At 39.9% G+C, this 15,846-nt stretch overlaps 1 protein-coding gene across 2 annotated transcripts in view; it reads right to left on the reverse strand.

The window, feature by feature from the left end:
• LOC126924928 (disintegrin and metalloproteinase domain-containing protein 10-like) overlaps positions 1-15,846 on the reverse strand; it is a 156,877-nt gene that overhangs the window by 113,789 nt on the left and 27,242 nt on the right. For both annotated transcript variants that reach the window (XM_050739942.1, XM_050739943.1), the window contains exon 3: positions 3,679-3,832. In XM_050739942.1, the coding sequence (XP_050595899.1) occupies positions 3,679-3,832 (154 nt within the window). The remainder of the gene's footprint in view (positions 1-3,678; positions 3,833-15,846) is intronic.

The following is a 15,846-nucleotide window of genomic DNA, read 5'->3' on the forward strand; positions in this document are numbered from 1 at the left end:
TGTAACGAGAAAGAATTGCTCGATTATTTATGTTTCCCCGTCGAAAATATTGTTATTCAATGAGATATTTAGAAACTTCTAGTGTTGGTATCGCTTCGAATCTTCTTTAAATGCTAATGAACGATTTATCTTAGAACATTCAAGATTTTTTATATCACTCGGTAAATCGCAATTTAGTCAGCAAAGCAAAAAAAGATCTTGGATTCGACTAGCGCCCATACGTTGCCTGATTAGAAAAAGGTTCATGTTTGATCATCTCCGGATATAGTCGAGTTTTGTCAGGACAGCCAGAAGAGATACGAGGCCATAGAATTCTCGAATTTATCCTCTACTTAGGTTTATCGAGACGCGGGAAGAATTTCAGTTGTTTTCCCTCGAGTTTGATACTCTGGCCATCGTAAAACCGTCCCACCATCGGCCTCCATAACCGAATCAAGCAATAAAAACGAAGTTTTATAGTTTGCAACCCGAAAAAGGTTTTGCGAAGAAAATCTTTCAGGTTTGCTTTCTGCTCGGCCAGTAAACACCGTGGTATGCCACGATATCTCAAACAGAATCGTATTCGAATAATATAATGTTACAATGGTAAATACGTTCAGCGGTATGTTCCAGTGTTTTCCAGTGACCCTCGAGTTGATTCTGTCCTAAATTATGGACCATTAAAGCTGTAAACTACGCGGTATACCACGAATCAACCTCTAAACATTTCCGTATTCGAATCGGAAGACGAGCGAATGATAAAACTCGCAATAAATCGAAAAACAGGCTCCGTCGTAAAGCATCTTCACCAACACACCGACCACTTCCATTATATATCCAGACTATCTTCGCGCGTTATCCGTGACCGAACCGAGCATTTATAAATTTCACCGCCACTTTCCGCCGGTATTTTTTCCCCGCCACGTTCCACCGTTCGTGTTTCGAGGAAAATTTAGTGCCGCGGCAGCGAGTGCATCCTCAAGGGGGCAGAGAGATATTCAGGGTTAGAGATGTGGCGTCTCGGCCAGCGTGCACGCGATTTCCCTCGATCTTCGAGGCTGAATCAAAAGGAGAATCGACGCACGAGTGCTAGGTATCCGCGAGTCGAATGGGAACTCTGCTTCGTATCGACCAAGTATTTTCCATTCCATCACGAAGTAGAAGGAACCGACGCGGATGCATTGACGATCGTGAATGGAAGAAGTAGAATAAACTAACAGGTCAAAAAACTGAATTTATTTTACCCTACGTGTGACGAGTGATGGGAGCAGAATAAAATCGATGTCACGGAGTTAGGTAAAGAATGGGTTTGATAAGAAATCAAATATACAGAGAGGAATGGAAAAACAGTGAAACCAACAGTGAAAATGATGAATCAATGGATAAATGAAAGAGAATTTATGAGATAAAAGAATTAAAGGGAATAAAGGATTGTTGATTTTCTGACTTTAATGTGTTTTTACATCGTACATATATGTCTGTATATTAAAACGAGCAATATTTTGAAAATTTTAAAGAGGATGAAATTTTGGTAACGTGGGATTGAACGACAACCTAGTAAATTTTAAAACTGCTAGATAATCATATTTTCCCCCCGTGATCTTCAGTATATAGGAAATTTTAGAAAAGGTAAGGCAAAAGCACGCATAACAGAGAACGGTTCAGCGACACTGAAACAGAACTGTCGCATCTCTTGAGTGTAACGCGGAGATTTAGAGGGCTCGTGTCGATGGCACTGACAACACAATGACGGTGTATCACGATGCTCAACGAGGCATATGGTTACTGTGTCGAGCCAGTGTCACATAAGGCTGACGATAGTTGCCATATGTAGAGAATATACAAGAGGCCAAACATCCATCTACCTATTACGTCATGCCATTCGTTCGGCAACTGTTACATTATAATGTGTTTCTAATTGATTTTCTATGGTACTCTACCCTCGATGCTATAATTTGCTTAATTGTTGAATTATGGAAATTTGTTCAAGTTTTCCTCTTTATGTACATCTATTGCCTCGTTTATTTCTCCTCGCCACATACCATTCAATTCCAACATATAGAGTGACTTATTATGCAACTGCGGCCACGCTAAGTACATATCACGCTAATTCGAAGCATAATATAATAGCAATAATTTAAACGCTTGTTTTATCTAATTTATCGTCGTGATCGTTATCAAACACGAGTTCATGAATATAACAATTGATCGAGATTGATTATATCGGATGAAACGGTATATTATGCATCTGACTAACTTTGACCGTTTTTACCGAAATCTTATTTGCGTAACGATCGTGTAATTTTACTTGATATAAATAGCATAAATGAAAGATTACTATAAAATAGTAACAACTATAAAATTAATCATTTCCGTGATACATCAAAATATCAAAGATTTCTTTCCAAACGTGTATTCCACCATTTTGGCCCATATTTTATTTTGTCGTCCGCAGTGGTTCGCTTCAACTACTGACGCGTTCAATTACACGCACAACTTCAGACGGTCGCGTTGGTCCGGACAAAATATAATGAAACAAGTCTCGGTTGGTAAGAAGATTCGGCTTCTTTGGCCCAACTAGGTCCTGAAAGTTGCGCTCTCACAAGAAAGTGCTTTCTACGTGCACAAAACAATTACCTCTTTGCAACGTGACGGGCTAAGCTACTAGCATTTGCTTTGTATTACTTCGGTGCCACGTAGAAAATCATCGTGGCACTAACACGTTAGAAACAGCGAAACTTTTCTTAATCGATGTTCATGTAAGTACGGGCAAGTAGAAAATTACGTTTTCTTTCAGACAAATAACGATCGACGATCACGCGGCCCTGCTATTTTAAATTGAATTTAGTAGAACCTCCATTATCTGGTTCCACTTTAATCGATTACATTTTTATCGAGATGTAAACAATTGACCTACAGAAAAATCATTTTACATATACCACATTCGACATTGCCATATTGGGTACGCAGTTGCCATAGATAACTTTCATATCCATGTTCTATAAATTATATGTTCTATAAAACCTTTTGAAGTTTCATTAGCAGTGTAACACGACTGTCATGATTATATTGATAAGATTTGAAACCGATCTAGAAATATATGTGGTAGTTACAAGATATTGATTATTTTTTTGCAACGATTTGCAATCGAAATATTTGCACGATCAATTTATTCGTTATATTAATAAGCTACAATATTATATGTGACTTTTTGTTATTAACAACCGATGAATGATAATTGATATATATTTTTGGATTAAACGGTGATACACTCGATTCCACAAGAATCAATTTAGCGATAATCTACTGTACTACTAAATGTACTACAATACTAAACGTACTAATTCTCATTTTGTCGTGGAAGAAATTTGAATATTTTCTAGATTTTTAGTAAAATCCCGAGTTCGCCCGAGTTTACCTAACGCCATGATCATTTATACGTCACGGCCAATGTTTGTTCGTTGACGTCGAGCCGAAATGAAAATTTATATTCCTCTGTTACCACGTGCAGGTAAAACGGCCGTTCGTCCATAGATTATTCCGCCTTTGACGGCAGCGAGAAACTGGAATTTTCCTCGATAAAACTTCCCCCTCCCACCTGTTTCTCATTCCCCTGTTGACCGCGTTACCATTACTGGCGGATTTCTTTTTCTTCCTGCATATATACTCGGAGCAAGAGTGGTACGTGGTTTTACGAACCTGTCGAGAGCGTGAAGACGTAGATTCAGCGTCGCGTCTCCTGGATGCCCGGAAGCTGAAGTGTCACGACGACTTCTACTGCGATGTTCCCTTAGAGCAGCCGTGTCGTACCAAACGGCGCTATAGTGTCTGATGTACGATCCAGGAATGATCGCTGAAAACACGAGAAACGTTTCACATTAAATTCGTCATCTTTGAATAAATCGTTAAACATTCAAAAGTATATCGTTAAATTCGTCACGAGCACTCGGCATAATTTTTTCAAGACCTCTTCATTAGGTTCATACGAGATGATTGACTTAATTTCGTGTGAATTAATTGGGACGTAGAAAGGATATTATTTCATCGCTCTGTATGAGTTTGTTCTTGCAGATCACAAATAACTGACCTCCTTCAAAATACTAAAACGATTCACACGTTATCCGAATTAGGCAAAACACAAGGCAACGCTATTTGTTGCTCGCTCTAGATTTTATGGGTTTATGTTATGTTAATAGCTATTGAGATACAAGAAGAAACTCTAAACCTACCATTAATGATTTTTTAAACCATTCAGTTGAAACTAAAGATTGATACGTGAAAAATTGAAAGATCAGGTAATAGAATTAAAGCTATTATTGCTCATGAATCAACGATCCTGACATGCCATAAGAAATAAACAAAATTTCTCAGTTCCAAATCAACTATAAAATAGTTTCTCTATCGCGAGTAGAAAATAATTCGTGGTAACGTTGAAGCATGGAATTTTCACAAGAGTTACAAAACTCAGTGGGACGCGGGTCTCTGGTTTGAAATATCGAGGGATCTAAATGCAAATTATTTCCGTGGTAATACATTTTCTCGATTCGGCGCGCCCTATCTTCGCCGTGCCGTTTCATGCACTTCAAGTCGACATTTATCTATTTACCGCACGCAACGCCGTAACGATTCCAGCCCCTTGAGCTTACAACCCCCGAAGATATTATCATTCTGCTTTCATAATGCCGCGAGGTGGTCTGAGACGAAACCTGCTGACTTATTTCTTCGAGGCACGGCGATCAATTCTCGCGATTCGGCATCAACAACAAAGAAATTCCACGATGTCGTCTATCTTTTGATAAATAAAATTGCCACCTGTGGTCGATGGAACATGGACAACCTTCCGAAAATTCTTGTTCCTCCGTTCCATTCAAGGCTCCTTGCTAATTCGATATTAGCCTCAGCAGCTGTTGCTGCCGCATACTTGTCGATAGATGGCAATTATTAATTTTCGGAAACCATGGCGAATCGATATTAGACTACTAGACGTAGCTTAGATAATTTCCCGCCCCATGTGTTGGAAGTTGCAGCTTGTTAACTAGTATACAGTTTAGTTTACCATACACAGTCGCAAAATGCACGGTGATTGAAGTCTCGGTTATTACTCTCGCCACCTTGAATTGCAGCTAAATGTTATGAACATATAACTAAAGACTCGATTACTAATTTTCTCAATTTAAGATGAAATACTTAAGAAACAAGTAAAAAAGAGAGATACTGCTATCTAAGAAATTTAGAATATAATTTATCATACACGTTACTATAAAGCATAGTAACTGAAATCTTAATACTGTGCCTCGCTATCTTGTATTAAAATTTCAAACTAAATAAAAAAGGAACGAAATACTCCAAGCTAAGGAATTTTCCCGCGTGACAGTAGAGAAGAAATTTCTCGAGTCGCGAAACTTTTGAATTAATCTTGCGTAGACTGGAGAACAAAGGACCGAAGAATATTTTCATTAGCTGTGCATTATAAAGTGACTGTGTCGTTATTAAACTATCTACCCGCGCAAACATTTGACGCCGGTAATTGCTCGCCGTCACTTGCATCGGGTCACTTTACACCCCCGACAATAAATGCTCGTCGACCTTTTAATCTTTAAATATTTGCCGTTGCGACGGGACCAAGCACAAATTTCATTCCCACCGATGCTTTTCGCTCTTGAAACGAGTTCGATCGGTCTCGAGAGTCAGCTGTAACTTACGGGCGACACGTTTCTTTTTCCAAAGCTCGTCGAACGCGTTCGAAATTACGCTTCTGTGCTACGTAGATCAACCTCGATTGCAGCTGTTTGCTGGCACCTTCCAGGCGCAACGAGCACCACTTCAAAGTTTCGCTTTTGCTACCAATTTGTATTTCGCTCGCTTCAAAACACCGCGATAACAATAACATTTGTCGTGTTTCACATTGTACGGCGAACTTTTTAACTGTTATTAAGCAGCCGAAATAGTTAAATGTTTTTCTACCGATAGCCATCGAGTAGCACCGATATAAAATATATAAAATTAAACGATTGTATAAAATAAAATGTTTAATTAGATAGTTTCAGATTTGTAACAAGAATAGTTTCAATGATCAAATTGCATTCTCATAGATTAGAGATAAATGTCGCATATCAATAAAATGTAGCTTTTGCTGTCAATCTGTACTCCACTCAGTTTGAAACATCAAACAATATTAAAATTTGTATATAAAATAGAATTTACAAAATTAGCTGTCTTTATATTAGACAGTAAAAATATTTTATTTGAATTACATTTATTGAATTGCGGTGCTGACTGTCGTAAACTGTCTATCATGCCTAAATATCGTGTACTAATAAACACCATTCATTAATTTTTCTACCAATTAGTACCTCGAAACATCACGAAATCAAACATCAAATAATAATAAAATTCGTCTTTAAAATAAAACGAAATATTGAATTAGACATTCTCAGATTTGAACCTAATCTAGTTACAGTGCTGACTCTGATACATCGTTCATCGTCCCCAAGTTGCGCGATATTGACGCGATTAGAGCGATATTGCGTCGCGAGCTCGACAAAAATAGAGCTGTCGCTATTTCTGTCGTCGTTATCGCTACCCATTATCGTAACCGTAACCGTTATTGTCCTGAAATCGCGTATGGGTCTGTGCAGCCCCGTTGAAATCCCATTAATGACGCTCGAGCGGCTTCGAAGCATCGCGATATTCGGGGCAATGTTCGAATCTGCGTCAATCGGCGCGATGCAATTATGACAGCCGATCGGAAACGAAGTTCAAAAAAATGACCTCGATAGGCACTTCACGTCCGAGCGTGGAATAGATATGCTAAATTTCGGTGGCGCGTGTACGCGCTGATATCGTTCGGTCGCCATCACTCCGGCCACTCTCTTGCCGACAGATTTATCCGGCATTTCCGCCGGATATCGCACGCACCATTGAGTGACGCGTCCGACCGGTTATCTGCGCGCTGGTTCTCGTCGAAACTTCCGCCGAGAAATCGTTGTCGCAGTGAGAATTTCGAACGAGCTCAACGAAACGCTAAGAGATGTGATTTGTTGCCAATTACGGCGTTATAATTGTTTAATACGAGATTATTCACTGGTATGTATGTATCTAAGAGCAGAATGGTTACCGCGATTAACCAAAATCTGCGAGTTTTCTAGAGGATCGAAAGATTGAATTTTTTATCTCGGAAAAATGATATGTTGAAAATACAATGAAAGGGAAGATACGAATTATTAGAAATCCTCAAAGGTTCAGACAATACAGCTGGTGTTAGAGCTATTGGTTTCGATTAAATATGATAGATAGAAATAACATTAACATCGTAATAAATTCGTAAAATTATATTGTGTTTTATGAAAGACTCACCCATACGGATACGCAACAATATCTCAGAACAATTCTTTTCTTAAGGTGTTACAAATTTAATGGCGACGTTATCGCTCAAAGGGGAGCAAAATCTTGGAAGGGACAAGAGACCAGGCTATTTAACAGGTCGGCCGGCCGACGTGTAAACTGCTTTTAACAGAAGCTTTAAACTTGCCTCTTTGTCTTACCAGCCGAAACTGTCTCAAAGTTTCATCCTCTTTCGCTTCAAACTCAATTACATCGCTACCAGAGTTGGCTCCGTCTGCCAGCGTTGTGAAGCAGCGAAACTCGGTAGAAGGGGGGGAAGGAAGAGAGAGCGGAGGATTTGATAAAACGGAAACCTGACAACCGTTGCCCCCCTTCTGTGTGTTTTGACAAGAGAAAAAATCTGTATGTATGGAGAAAAAACGGCGAGCGGCCTTTATCTCGCTTTATGAATCGTTCGATTTCGAAGACCGTGCAGATGAAATCCGAACGACGCCGTAAATTACTTTTCTGACGGAGTAATATCGAATCTCGCCACCAGTCGATTTCGCCAAACAGCGGAACGTTCTGCAGAGACGTTTGCCAACGTCCTCTGGTCCCGTGTAACAGAATAGTCGCAACATCAGGTTCCAGCAAACGTTTGTGTGTGCATCCATGAACGATGTACGTGTATGTAGGGGTGAGTTAGAAACGCAGCACGACGACTAATGTCTCGTCGAAGCAAGCTGACCCTCTAAGTGAATCGATCATTCCTCCGGACTGGTAGATTCGAGGCCGCAGTTGCGTTCTATCGTGGTGCATGGCTACGCGGACGTGTACAAATAAGTAGCCTCGCCTACGCTTGTGACAAATAGGAAAGGAAATTCGTGTATGGAAACTAAGACGAATTCCGCGTGCAATTTTCTCCGAAGCGCGGGCGCACGAGTTGCTCTCCACCTACTAACTGCAATCGAAACTTGAACATGGCAACGATATATCCACAACCACGGCAGCGCCAGTGGCAGAGCAGTTTTCCAACTTCTTACCGGGTTTGTTAACGCCGATCCGAATTCCTTGAATTTGGTTTTAATCGACGAAGAGTAAAATTCTACCTGTTTCATAAATCACAGGCCATTCGTTTCGTTACGTGTACCTTCTCCAAAATTTCAAAATTCATTTCTTTATCAGCATGCCTCTGTTGGGTGACCAAATAAAAAATGTTAATCCTCTGTTGGTCTGAATATATATTTTGTGTATGATCATCTGTGTATATGATATACTATAACTAGGAAAGTGAAACACTCGAATATGATGTAAAATTTTTTTAAATAATCAGGATTTGTGCAATTATCTTTGAAGTTTCTCGTCTGGGTTTCAACACAAAGATATTTTTAAGTCAATCGTTCTATGTCTTCCAGTGGATTTGTTGGTTACCTGTAGATAAGATCACGTCACGACCAAACACCTTTCTATCGTGTTGATAGGTGAAAAGAGAGTAAACGAACAGCTATGGCTAAAAGGGAGTCGAAGGGAAATGGAATCTTGATTTCCCATCGCGTGTTTCATCAATTTAAGATTAACACTGTGCTAAATGGATAACAAGCGTTCGAGCTGTCTTTTGTTCACGTTTTTTCCCCTATACTTTGGACTAGCAGACGAGGATGAGCACTTGATGCGTGCGAACCATTGGTTAAAACTTCGGAGACCGATAAAATATTTAACGGAGATACGAACCGACACGGGCTTGAAACAAACTACATGGAATAGACTGATCATTTATTTGTAAAGGAAATAGCCCGCGTCCGGACTGTGTAAATCGTTTCTTTGAAGGTATTATCCAGTGAGATCCATAGAATTCGATCGCAACGTGCTTTCTGCTTATTCCTTCAATTCTTATCCATGATCCATCAACTTAACTCGAATCGAGTTCACTTAGATTCTTTGATGTTGCCTTGATAAAAGACGAGTACATAAATCATTCTTGTAAAAAAGCTATTGGAAATCGAAATGACGACGTTTCATAAAAGATATGGAAAATTATTAACGAATTAATTAATAATAGTTCGTTAGGTGTTATAATTGAGACGAAACTCATAAAAATAAAAAAGATGCTATCGACAATTAGGAACCGTGTTTATTTTGATGAGAAATGCTCGACGACTTCTAAGCGGAAATTATCGTTTTATCTATTGAAACATTTCTACGTGAGCACACAAAACAGCTTTATTAAAAATATGATTGACAATAAAACTTTGATTGTGATGCATAGTCTCGTACTTTAATTAATATCTCAGAGTTACGATACCACAAACGAGTTATGAAAATGTACATAGGCACTTTTATAAAATTCTTTCCAACTAATAAAGGGTAAATTGTCAGATGATTAAAAATACAGCGATCTGCCTTGGATAATAAATTCTGTGGCAATTTTCTTGGAAAAAATGAAGTCGAGTTTAAAAAATTGCTCACAAAGGCCGGTCCGGTGATGAATTAAATAATCATGGAAACTACTCCATTCACAGAGTCTTGTAATCCCTGTGCAAGGTGAATTTACAACCGTGCTGACTACGTTTCCTTTCATCCCCACCATTCATTTCGAAGACTATACCAACGTTTTCCCCAATGTTGCTTGTACCACGGAATCGGGCTTTCTCGGCGTTTCTCACGAACAATACGCGAGATCTACCTCGAGAAAGGTGGCAGCGAATTAAATATAACGGAAGGATACGAAAGACGTGCGAGGATAGCGTTGCGAAATTGTTGGGAACACGTAATGAGCTTCTTGTATGCCAATGTCGCTCAGTGTTTAAGAACGGTTTTCCGACAGAGAGAAAATTCATAATTTTGATCATGTCGAAGTTCTATAATTTAATAAAAAAATAGTTTACCGCGATGCTACAAAATACTCAAATTTCTTGAAATTTCATAAAATTACCGTCTCTAAATTAAAGAGGAAATAGTAATGAAAGTAATATTGCTGGAATAAACTTTTGAAATTCCTTTTCATAATCACGTCACGAATTCTATAGGATCGAATAACGTGAATTGACTGAAAAGAAGCTACAAATGAAATGCTGCGTTAACGAAACGTTGGTCTCTCCATAGATTAAAACTCCGCACGTCGTCATCTGTTAACATTCTAGCAAAGTTTCTTGCAATTAATTTTCAATTTGGCGTGAACGGCGTCTTCGTTGTCGTTTCTTCTAATGACAATAGCCTATGGACTTTTCGAAACTACGCTCTATGTAGGAGAATATTCGTTGGTTCTACGATGTGGAAATGACGCCGAAGGCAATGTAGCTTCGATGAAATTCTCGTGGAACCGCGAGGCCCTTGATCGGTTCTATCGTTCTTACATTATATTACAGGCATTCCGTTACGTTTCGTGCTTACTTTGAGAGAATCAACGAATTATTGTATAAACTCTCACGAACGAGAACATCGACACGAGCTAGCAACGTTTCGCTAAAGGTCGACTTTTACCTTTGACAGTAGCTTGATTCAGTTTTTCATATAAATTGCATTTTTTCTTCACATTACAGTTTTGCATGCTAACGTTTATTTTCTATCCTGTTATTTCCACAGTCGTTTCTCGATGGAGTTTGCTAAAACAATTAAGACAGGTTCGCCTTCGACCTTTCACAGCGTTGCGTGTGTTGCATTTAATTTAGCAGCGCGGGTATTTCTGTCTGATACGCGTATCCCCTAATTTACGGCATATTAAAGTACGTAACAAATTCTTGGTCGAGATATGCAGTCAAGTTCTCACGAAACACTTTGTCAACGAGTTTATATGATCTACGCTCGTACCGCTTATTTATTAACGCTTACATTCACGAGTTAAAACACGCGCATAAAATCAATTCGTGGTACTTGGAAACTTAATAAGAGTAACCGTTCTTTTAGCCGGAATATCAAAGAAATACGGATCTCGTCGTGAAACGTCTCGTTGAACATCCGAAAGAAAGAGGGAAAATTGATAAATTGCGAATGTAATGAAATTCGTTTTACGAGACGGGACTGGGAGGGCACGTCTTTTCTATCTGACGGACGTAAACTGAAAAGCAATCGAGGCATCGATAAATTGATTGTTTCAATTTTATAATTTCGACCATCGGATTGCATCGCAGTCGAGCGTTCACGATGAAACGCGACTTGAATCGCGCGCAGTAGAATAACTCGTTAAAGGTCAGCCACAGTGGAGTTAGCTCTGTGTATATTGGAGGTATGCTTGCTACATGAAAACGAACATCCATGTTTCGAGTTTCCCCCATTTTTATATGCGCCGCACGCACTCGTTACGAGTCCCGTGTAAAATTTTAACTACGTAATTAAAACCTCGCCCCTTGTTTTCGATTCCCTTTAAGCGTCCGCTGATGAGCACGATTCAATTATCGAAATCGACCGATCGATGTCACCGTTTTTAAACAAGCGGGCCGACGAAGAATCGACGTTAAATTTACTTACGATTTAAATAGAGTCGTAACTGTAAGTTCAGTAGACGTGTTTCACGTTTGAAATGTACCGCGTGATGCGGTTTTCAAAAGTTTTATCAAATATTACAGAAACAGCTACGTACGAAAGCGGCATTTTACGTAACATTAAATGAAACGAGCACGATAAACGAAGTGAGAGGCTATAAAAGCGCTATTTATCACGGCGAATAAAAGTGATACGGTGAAAATGTCATTTTCAACGCGGTTCGCTTCCGGTGATGCGAAGCAATTAAAGTTTAATCGAAGTTCCGAATCGTCCGTATCTCCGAGATGAAATATCGATATAGGAAACGTTAAATAGATTTCGCCGGTTAATATCGCGTTTACTTCAGACAGATTTTCACCGAATAGGAAATCAGTGTCTTCTAAGCAACCGGGTATCCACCGTATTTGTCTTTGCCATTTTTCGATAATTCAAGGTGCACAGACATACTCGGTAGAGTATTCGAACATTTGTAACCACCTTTTACGAATATATTAAGTGTGTTCTACGAAACATTTTGAAATTTCATCGCCGCTGCTTTACTAAATGTATGTTTCCAGTAAATATCTTGTAATTTCTCTATACATATATTTTCGAACTGATTACAAATTTAGCAATATATTCATGAGACTCGTGTTTTGCAACAGTCCTAATGAAGTTCCACGATGTTTTACCACGGACGTAAAACTTTACTACGGCGAGTATTCAAATACTTTCGCCAGTCAGTGTATCCCTTCGTTAACGAATAAATCGTTACATTTTTCCCGAAATATTAACTTGCTTTGGAAAATACAGATATTTTTCTCCCTTAACTTCCCTTTAACCAAAAGGCATTCATTATTAAGCGCAATTTTTAACAGTGCCTTCCTTTGAGGCAACATCTAGAACCACTCGGCGGATTTATTCGCCTGTAGGGAAATCCTTAGTGTCTCCTAATGGAAAAGTTAGTAGCCGGAGTTTGTCAATAAAATATACGGATTTACTTCGATCAAAGAGCAGTAACTTTCCATAATTACCCGGTTCGTACGTAACCGCGCGCGGGAGAGTGCCTCGGAATAATCTGTGCACACAGGCACAACAGTTTCACAGGTAAATGTTTCTCCGCAAACTGAGAAACTTGCTGGGATTATCGACTCGCTACTTTTTCTTCGGAAGAACATTAACGAATTGCAAGGGAATTTCGCAACGCCTGCTGCTGGGGCGAAATTACCGCAAGGAAATCTGCGTTAAGATCTCCGCCAGAGATTCTCAACCGATCGAATTAAATTCCGTGAAACTCGACGAGATTAGTGAAAGTAATTCGATTTCGCGTGGCAGAAGTCGTCTCGAAAAAATTACAGTACGAGCTGTTTCAGTTTATTAACCGAAAATGAGTTGATCTGTATCTAGAAACAAAGAAGCATCTCACGATGGCAAATCCGCGATGTCACAATTAAGAATAATTGATTTTATATCAGAAGTATTGTCTTTCGGACTTCTATCGATTAAACATTTGTTACTTCACTGAATGAGTAATATAACCTTATATAAAGTCGTGGGCTGTCTTTTTTAACGCTCTGTATATATGAAATATTCGTTCCAACATGGAGCAATGAATTTAAAAAAACAAAAAATCAAAAAAAAAAAAAAGAAAAAAGGCAGAAGTAGTACAATGTTTCGTCCGAAAGAAGATGAATTATCAATTTTCCTGGTGCACTTGTCCATGACGGGGGTGTCACTTGCAAAATGTACGATCGGAGGTCGCGGATGCGGGGGCGAAATATTTCGAAAAATAATACCTCGCCGCGTCAGCAATGATATACATTAACAGCGGCATTTTTCCTGTGCCAGTTACAACGCAATCGGCCTGCCATTTTCGTCGTTCCACGTTCCATTCCCGGCCCCATCCTCGACACGTACACATCGTTGTCCGCAATTTTATTCGGGAACCGCCCACCTCCTACTCCCTACTCCGACTACTCCTCCCACGGTAGCCGGTTGTTACCGCCAATTCGCATTATCCAATTTTTCGTGTGTCACGTACCGTGTCCCCGATTCGGTAGGTCACTTTCTCGCTGCAATTACATACGTTCCAAACCATCGTGGCGCTCTTTTCGGCGTCGATGTTTGCAGGACGCGTTGATTTTCTCCTATTTTTTCCATCTATTATACCCTACTCTTTGTCTCTCTTTGTCTCTTTTCATTATTCTTCGGCTCGTCCATCCACGTCCATACGTACTCGTCCTTCCCTTTTCAGTATACCTATATTTTCCCCTTCCTTTTCTTCTTCTCCCTTTACACGCTACCTGATTTCCTCTTTCTCCTTCTACACAACCTTCTTTGTTACAATATCGCCGCCTCTTTCGACTTCGTACTCTCTCTTTTTCTCCCTCGCCTTTCTACCTTGCACTTCCTAATTTTCCCCACTAATCTGTTTCCATCTGCTGCTTTTCTCCCCGCGTTTTAATTCTTCGTCTCCTCGGAGGTTCATATTTCGTTCTTCTGCTTCCACGTTCTTCTTCCTTCGTGAAATTATTCGAAGTTCGCAAGAAATCGCTACTAATTTACACACCGAGCTCCTTCATCCTCCTCCCAAAAGTTTCAATAATCCCAGCGACCGGTTTTTCCGTATCCCTTTGGCCGTTTCCCTCCGATACTCTAATCCCTCTCACCCTTACTATTCAACCGTCGATTCATCCCTTTATCCGCACTTCTCGACGAGTTACGAACGAGAGTGGAAAGGGATGATGATGAGGGGAGAAGCCGGAGGCAGGCGGAGAGCCCTTGACGACGGAAAAAACGCGAGATAACGACTGCGTTACGCCACAATCGTCCTGTCTATCGGGCTGGCTCCCTTTCTCCCTCTGTTCTTTTACTGTTCGTTGGTCACGTATTTACCCCTTGGAAACGTTGAAAATTCTTCTATCTTTTGGAAAGAAGGTATACCGAGGTCGAATCGGAAATAAGGAGAATCGTTTTGTTAAACGTCTAACTTCCCCCTTGAATTTGTCGTTTATAATATGGTTAAAACGAGAAATTTCCCTGATCTTTGTAGAACTTTGACGGTATAATAAAATAACGCAGAATTTGGAATTAATGTTTTCCGGGATTTTTGGGATTTATCTCGGTTCTTATAAGAGTTCTGATATTTATGACGAAGCACAAGCTTTAAACTCTTTTTAGGAACTAACCACCATATCATTCCTAATACGCAAATAATTCTACATTTGACTATTTATCCAAGTCTGTCCTGTGTTACACCGTAAAATAGTTATATTATCTCGGAATAACATGAAAAACTATACGAAGGAAGAATGCAATCCGTTGTTAATCCTGGATATTTGCTTCAAGCATGCTAGTTTCAAGGTAAAAAGTGTCAGTCCTGGGTCTCTACCTAATTCTTGTCCAAATATGTACCAAGAGCTCACGTTATTCAGCTTAAGTTCCTATTTGCGAAGGACAGCACTTTGTCTTGCGAGGTTACTAAATTAAATAAATCTGGAATAGCATGCCCTACTTTCCAACCGCACATTTCGCTAATACGTCCAAGTTCGCGGAAAGGGTTTAACCGTATTTATTTGTCATACTTGAATATTTCTTCCAACAGCCACATATCTGGCCTAAAATATCTCTCCATTTATCTTTCTCGTGAAAGTAAATCGGACGACATTAGTCCACTCTGTGCCCTGAACTCTGAAATATAATTTCGAGAAGAGTCGCTGATAAAAAGTTCGATCTCCGCGTGAAGCGTCCAGCGTGAATCCCACCTGACCTCTCCGGCGAGAGTTGGTTCAACGTTGAAAATTCGCCGCAGTGGCGTATCGACTTTTTGCTGGCCCGTTGGAGAGAAGCAAGAATAACCTCCTCCGTATCCCGACCTCTGTGTGACCAACGAAGGACGAGAAGGAATCTTCTTCCAAGACTTTTTCCATTTCCGTAAAGTTTCCTACTCTGACTACGACGTTTGGAAATCCGGACGGTCCACGCGCGCAGCCTGCTACACCCCCGCTCGAGCGGAACAAAAAACGATCGCTCGTTCAGAGGGGTAGCTGGCGGAAGAGGGGATGGTTAGATTAGATCCATTTAAAA

The sequence above is a fragment of the Bombus affinis genome, chromosome 15 (assembly GCF_024516045.1).
Source record: "Bombus affinis isolate iyBomAffi1 chromosome 15, iyBomAffi1.2, whole genome shotgun sequence".
NCBI classification, from domain to species: Eukaryota; Metazoa; Arthropoda; class Insecta; order Hymenoptera; family Apidae; genus Bombus; species Bombus affinis.